Source organism: Chenopodium album, chromosome 1 (genome assembly GCF_948465745.1).
Source record: "Chenopodium album chromosome 1, dcCheAlbu1.1, whole genome shotgun sequence".
Classification (NCBI taxonomy): domain Eukaryota; kingdom Viridiplantae; phylum Streptophyta; class Magnoliopsida; order Caryophyllales; family Amaranthaceae; genus Chenopodium; species Chenopodium album.
Window position 1 is genome coordinate 4,784,561 of NC_137834.1, and position 7,697 is coordinate 4,792,257.

Here is a 7,697-nt window from a genome sequence, read left to right on the forward strand (position 1 = left end):
ACCAACTAAACTAGTTAACAGAAAATAAAGACAACGATGACAATAATGCAAGTGGGAATTAACAATAAAATAAGGACAATAAAAGGAGATCAATACAAGTTGTGAAGAAAAACCTAGACAAAAACCAAGAAGAAGAAGAAAAAGGTGAAAGCGAAGCGGTGGAAGGAGAGAAATAAGGAGGAGGCAGTGCGCTTGAAATATGGATAGGCAAGCCATTTGTGCGCCAAAGAAAGGTCACTTTAGGTTGGCTAAGACTTAGCTTCTTTGTTTTTCTGTAACACCCCCTTTAACCTCTTTACCTAGCCTACTACTATCAACTGTCTTTCTGTCTTTTCGAATGTTTCAACTTCTGTTTTTATTAATCTATTTATCCAAATTAAATGATTAGAAACTACTCTCCTCTCAAATAAATAGAGTATTCAGTATTCTATATAAAATCCTTTTCACTATTCATTCTAGATTCTTCAACTGTTTCCAACGCACATTTTAGATTTTACCCTCTTTGCGGTTTTTATGCTTTGGATTTCGATCTATTGCTACCGTCACTTTTCTATACTCTCTCAAAATATAAAACCCTTTTTACTATGACCCTATTTTATTTCAAGACACTTGACAAATATTTTTATAATTATTAATAATACCTTTGTTTTATACTTGTATTATATACTTCTTTCGTCCCTAAATTACATTTATACTTATAGCATTTATTCCACACATAATAAAGAGAAGTATGAATGTAATTTAAGGACAGAGGGAGTACAATAAATAATCTAAAATAGACTTTTAAACAAACTTTGTGTTTACGAGTGTCAAATGAAACGAAAAGAACAAGATAAAATGCTTGTAATTAGGAGAGATGTAGAAAAATGACAACTTTTATTTTTTGAAACAAGGAAAAAAATGGATTATGTGTAATTATAAAAAGAAAAATGACATTAATAAAATGATATCCTTTAAAAAAATAAATAAAAAGAAAAATGACAACTTTAAAAGAAAATATATATATATATATATATATATATATATATATATATATATATATATATATATATATATATATATATATATATATATATATATATATATATATATATATATATATATATATATATATATATATATATATATATATATATATATATATATATATATATATATATATATATATATTTATTGCACATAATGTGAATGTTGCAATTATTTGTTGGTGTACTATATATCACATAATAAAATGAAGGTATGGAATACTCCGTATTAAATAATTTGTCAGATTATTAATTTAAAATTAAGGGATATAACCATTCAGACAAATTAAATTAGATCTTGCACGAGTGAATTATGCTTTAGAATCACCAATAGCTATCAAAATGGACAATGTGTAGTGGAAAATAAACATGTCACATAAAAATAACATACGCAGTAGAAAGTTAATCAAGTATTTTTTACGGAGTATCATTTTCATAGTTGCACCATACAAGTATTTTTTTGTGTTTCGTGAATAAGGGATTAAGGAATTGATGAAACACAAAAGTTCAGAGGTGCAAGCATGAGCATATACACCAAGCTGTATAGGGGTACACTCCCATCAAGCTTATTATTATTTACAATTTTTTTAAGGAAAAAGATGTATACAACCCTTAGCTAAAAAATGGAAAGAATAGACAAAAAGTAAACATTTATTACATCGATTTACTTATAAATCTTCGATAAATTTTCAGCTTAATACCAAAAAAAGAAGTATATTAAATGCTTATATGCAGTATTTAGGGTTGCATATAACATTAACCTTTTTTAATACTCCATTTACTTGTTTAAGTCAATAAAATTGCCTGAAATTATGTGCCAATCAAAGTTTAACACTTATTAAAACACGAAAAAAGTAGAAAGTATAAGGGATTGTTCACATTTATTGAACTGAGCTGAACTAACTAAACTGAACTGAACTGAACTGAATATTTTATGAGAGAGGGAAATTAGGAGTTGAACTGATTGGAGTTGAACTAAACTGAAATTAAGCAAATGTGAACAGGCCCTAAGGCCATGTTAAGTTCACCTTATTTTCATTAGTTTCAGAAAATATAAGTTCAAATTATATCATCGTTTTATGTGCAATTATTTATTGTTAAATATCTTTAATTTTGTAATGTTAAAAATTATGAAAAATACATATTACTCCCTCCGTGTTTTGATAAGTGTTACCGTTTGACTTTTTCACTATTTACATAATGGTTTTGACTTGATTAATTTACTAATGTATAAAAAATAAATGTTATTGAAAAATACATTATTGGATTTGTTACACTACATATATACTTTCATAATATCAATTTACTATAATTATACTAACGTATAATTAGATAAATAAATGATCAAAATCGTGTCTCGGCATATGTATTTGGTCAAACTGCAACACTTATTAAAACACGGACGGAGTAATAAAATACACATTTTAATGAATCTGACAAGACCCCATTGGATATAATTTTTCTTTAAAAATTATCATACACATAACAATCAATTAAATTAGATCAGATTAGATCAGGTCATACAAAATCAGATTAAATTAGATCAGACTAGACCAAATGGTCCAAATAAAATCAAATTAGATGAGCAAAAATAAGGTAAAATAAACAAACTTTGATTATACCATAAATGAATGGTTTCTCCTTTCTTCTAACCAAGCAAGCCATAAATATCACCAAAATGTCCTAAATTCTACTCGTAAGTTAAAATACATATTGGATCTATATATCTAAAGAAAAACTGATTTTTTGACTTTGGGAATTTAACATCATTTTTTCCCCATTCCTTTTCACTCATAAATTCAAAGCCCGACTTAAATTTCATAGTTTCCAAATAGTGATCAACATTTCCCTATTTCCTACTCTCCTCCACTTCACTTGCTAGCTAGGGGTCGGCCATACTGTTAGATTTAATGTACTTAAAATAAATATAACATTCAATATACTTTTACTTCCATACTAAATTACTTCCATTAATATCCAACTTCCTTATTTGACTTTCTATTTCATCAATTTACAGCTATAGCATACTTAATTCTTACGTGTTATATATGGAAACCTAGTCTATCAAACACATGCATCTTCATCAACCCTAATTAACCACTAGAAACACTAATAGATACATAGTTGTTCAGAAATAATGGCTAGAGCGCGTATAATTTTATTTGGACCGTCTCTATCATTAGCGTCCAATTTGGCAAACGCTAACTTAATGTACAAAATCGGCCAAACTAAGAATAAACTTATTACAAACTTATTAAGGAGGGCGATCGATGTAATAGATATGTAGTTGCTCACAAATAATGACCAAGGCGCGTATAATCTAATTTGGACCGTCTCCATCGTTAGACGTCCAATTTGGCAAACACTAATTAGGGTAATAGAACCAACTTATTACAAACAATTTAAGGAGGGCAATCGAAATAAAAATATCATAAATAGCACGACTGATCAGACTATAAGTAACAACAGTGATCGATCATATACTTTGTTAAAAAATAAATAAACCCTTTAAACCTTGATCAAAAGTTACAATTAAATTAATTTCTTTTCCTAGGACAAATCATCATAACTAAAAAAAAAACTACCCTAATTTAACACAATTACAACACAATAACACTACTACAAGACAAGATTTTACTTAATTATTAAGACAACAACAGAAAATTAACATTAAAAAAAACATTAATAATAAATTATTAAAAACCCAAAATGAAAACAAAAAATTAGAGAGTTGAGTAAAAGTATAGGAGGTGGCGTGCATGCGTATATAGGAGGCGGCGGTGCACTGCAAAACATGCAACCATTTCTCTATCCAGTCAACTCACTCAAGATATGGTGAGACTAAGTTTTTTGGATTAGACAACTACACCTATTTTCCAGGGTTCAGTTTTAATCTCCTGTACTACACCCCATCATCATCATCATGCTACTATTGCTACTCCCTCCTCCGCCGCCGTTTGATGACGACGTACTACATTCGTCGTCATCAATGTCGTTGTCGTTGTCACACTCCGCGATGGTGGAGTTCAGTATGATGTGCTCTACACCGTCGATGTGATCATATAGCTCGTCAGGGTGTGTGAGTGTGGTTGGGGAGGTTGTTGTAGTAGTACATGTTGATGTGGTTGTTGTGGAGGTGAAATCCGAGGCGTCGATGTCGGTGCTGAGGTGTTGATGGGTGGATGTTGCGGCGGTGTTGGTGAAGACGATGGGGAGCGGATCGGTCAAGTTCCGCCCGTCTCGAGGTGGGGTGAATACCACGGGAAGATACTCGTCGTTCTCGCACGCGAATTTTGAGTTCTTGAAATGCTCCTTCAATGCTTCCAAACCCTTGTTTTGTTTAAATTTTAATTTTTACATTTTCAAAACATTAGAAAAATAATAATAATAGTGTTAGTGTGGAAATTCAATTAATTTAATATATGTACTATATTTCGCTGTCTTCAAAAAGACAGTAGAAAAAGATGTTTTTATGCTGGCTTTTTTCTTAATTTTTTTTTCCTTTTTATGTGAATTTTTTCACGAAACACTAGGGGAGTTGAGATGTTGGAAAGAGTAGTAAATTGTGCATACCTAAGGAAAAAATAAATAAATAAATAGTTTTAAATGAACTAACAAGTACAACAAAAGAATTCAACTTAAAGTCTTTATGTACTTGAGCAATACTATTATTCATTAAGCAACATTAGCTAGCTAATTGACCAATTGATACTAGTAACAATCTATCACCATTCCACATTAGGCAAAATTAGCTAGCAAAAAGAAGATACTCTCACATGAAATGAACTATAATTAAGTTCGATATATTCCCTCTGTTTCATAATAATAATAAGACGCTTGTGTTTTTGTACATTTGTTAGATTTTGAAAAGTAATTTTATAATGGTACTACCCCCCACTCCAACCATGAATTAACCAAAAATGTGAATAAAAACTACGGCTTTATCTTTTTTTATGCACCCAATGGGTTGTAGTCAAATATTGCAATTATTCACCAATACGTGAGCAGAAATTGTTTGTACGCAGAAAAAAAGCAAAAAAACTAGGAAAAGAACAAAAATAAAAGAGAGAAAATATGATTATTGATTAATAATACTCCCTCCTTCACGAGATTAGTACCTGAACTCGAGCATAGGTGACTTCACAAATCTTGCGAGAATTGAAAACTTCCCAATGTTGATGATGAAATGACTTGTATAACCTCAAAGTTGCTTCTGGGGAAGTCATGTTGACAAACCCATATCCAACATTGCATTTGTTGCTGCATTTCAATTTTCTTATTTTATTTCAATTCCTTTTTATTAATTAAAAACTGACAATAAATAATTATAAATCAGAGAGAAAAAGAAGAAGAAAAAAAAAAAAATAATACTTGAAATCGATTGGAAGATAGACGAAGTCGTAGGAAGACAAGGGCTGATTATCTCCAGCAACTGCAATCTGCTCATTGCAGTGTATACAGTGGTTGTCTAACATATTCAACACCAGCTTCTGACTGCCACCAATCCATAAATATATACTCATTCATCAATATTATGTTAATTTTATAATTTAATTATCGGAAATAATTTGATTAGTAATAATAATAATAATATTGTATTACCTACCTATACTTGTTGGGAATGTTCTTGATCATTATGGTGGTCCTAGTATCTTTACATCCACTTTCATCGTCAACAATTGCTTCTTCTTTAATCAGAAACCTCGGATCAAAGTTCTTTTGTCTACCTTTCCACGGCTTCGCCTTCGAACCACCCGTGGACGATTGCCCTTGTTGGGGTTGTTGCTTAATGCTAGTAGTAGAACTCGAACCCGAACTCGAACAATTCCCATTCGAATTCCCACTCTTGCCTCCTTTTCTTGTAGCACCACAATTACTACCACTACCGTTGGGTTTAGTATTACCCCCATTGCCTCGCAATGTGAGGCCGGTCATTGCAACATCGAGTGATTCCTCGCTGCTCATTGGGGAGCTTCTCCGCCGTCGAACATTCTGCTTCGGGGATGTTCGGCGGTTACGGAAGGGGAAAACAGACGAAGGTGGTGACGGAGAAGGAATTGGTTGTTTGATAATATGTTGTTGTTGTTGTTGATGGTGGTAATTGAGATTAGGGGATTGATTAAAATGGTGATTAAAGTGATTATTGAATTTCTTGTTTGAATGTCCACCAGGTCGACTGAATTCAATCATGACACTACGACCGTTGATTTCTTTGCCATTCATCTCAACCAACGCTCTAGATGCATCTCGAACGTCGTAGAACTCCACGAATCTCTGCTGCCTCTTCATTGGCGTCTCCCTTAATTCCTTCACTGCCCCTGCATTTATTACATTTACACACCATCATTTATTTATTTTTCTCAATTCATAATTCAATTAAATCCAATTTCACCAAAAAAAAAAAGAAAAAAAAAATAAACATACCAAAAGATTGGAAGATGTTTTTGAGAGTGAGAGCGGAAACAGTGGGGTTGAGATTGAAAACGACGAGAGTGCCCTGATTTTGACCATCAGGGAAGGCGTTGGTAGCAGGGATAGTGAACTGGGCCCAGACGGCCCGGCCCGATACGAGCCCAGGAGAGGGAGGTGGGGTCGGAGGAGGGCCCACAAAGGGACCGGAGTTGGTTCGCGCCAAAATAGACGAGTAATGGAGTCGGAGCCGATTCTGATGCTGCATGTGCTGCTCACGTACGGCGTCAAGCGCTGCATGCGCAGCCCTCAGATCATAAAAATGGACGGTCACAATTCCTTCCGAGACTCGCCCCATCTGAACGGCTCTTACGTCGCCGAATATCTCAAGCTCACGTCGTACGATCGATTCGCTGACGTCAGGGGGGACGGCGGTAAGGAGAAGCGCTCTCGTCGGAGATGACGCCGGCGGTGGGATTGACGGAGGGAGTAACGCCGGTGTCATGAATGATAGCGGCGGATGCTGCGGCGGCGGAGGAGGTGAGTAGAGAAACTCCGGGAAGAACGGTGGTTGTTGCGGCGGAGGGGAGAAGGGGAAGTTGTGATGGTGGGGTATAAAAGTGGGGCGGAACTCTTGAGCAGAAGGGTCTAAATTACCGGGGAATCGAACGACGTCGTTCTCTGCCATTTTTGGGGGTGTATTATTATTGCCGGAAATTGTTAATTGAGGGGTTTAAGACGGTGGTTTCCGGCGAGAGAAGGGGGGGTTTATGCAGCCATGTACGACGGAGAGGAAGAAAAGAGGAGAGAGAAAGTGAGTGAGAGAGGGAATGGAAGGGGGTGTTGTTTTTAGTGTTTTACACCTCTTTTTGAAGTCCAAAACATTACCAAAAATGCAAAATCCTATCTAATCTTTAGGTAACTTTTTTGGAGCTGTGATTTTACAGAATTACCCCTTGAGAGGAGAAAAGGGGGTTAATAGCCGTACACGTGGCATTGGGGCGAATGTTGGTCCTTTGGTTTGGTTTGGTTTTCCTTATTTAAAGGGTGATGCTCATGTTAAATTTACTGCATTACTAGTACTATTGTACTACTTCGAATTATCTTATGCCGGTATGCCCTATCTTAACAAGTTACGGAGTACATAATTAAGGATGTGTTCTACTCGACTTTTTTTGATAGGAATTAGTGAATTTTAGGAAAATAAAAAAATGAGAATAATAAAACTTATTAAAAATCATAATATACTTTGTGAATTTTTAT

The 7,697-nt window shown here is 34.1% G+C and overlaps 1 protein-coding gene across 1 annotated transcript; it reads right to left on the reverse strand.

The window, feature by feature from the left end:
- Positions 1–3,373: 3,373 nt before the first annotated feature.
- On the reverse strand, positions 3,374–7,122 carry LOC145637118 (protein terminal ear1 homolog). Its single transcript, XM_081688637.1, has 5 exons — positions 6,450–7,122; positions 5,632–6,343; positions 5,397–5,519; positions 5,144–5,285; positions 3,374–4,355 (listed from the first exon to the last, which is right to left on the reverse strand). Exons 1-5 carry the CDS (start codon positions 7,120–7,122, stop codon positions 3,915–3,917), a joined length of 2,091 nt encoding a protein of 696 aa, XP_081544763.1. The 3' UTR covers positions 3,374–3,914.
- Between the last annotated feature and the right edge of the window lie 575 nt (positions 7,123–7,697).

What these genes read in the sequence shown, in the direction of transcription:
- LOC145637118 (XM_081688637.1), bottom strand. Translation starts at nt 7,122, where the DNA reads ATGGCAGAGAACGACGTCGTTCGATTCCCCGGTAATTTAGACCCTTCT. An exon ending in AACATTCCCAACAAGTATAG is followed by an intron (nt 5,520 to 5,631) that starts GTAGGTAATACA and finishes GATTGGTGGCAG; the next exon opens with TCAGAAGCTGGTGTTGAATA. An exon ending in TCACCTATGCTCGAGTTCAG is followed by an intron (nt 4,356 to 5,143) that starts GTACTAATCTCG and finishes AAACAAAACAAG; the next exon opens with GGTTTGGAAGCATTGAAGGA.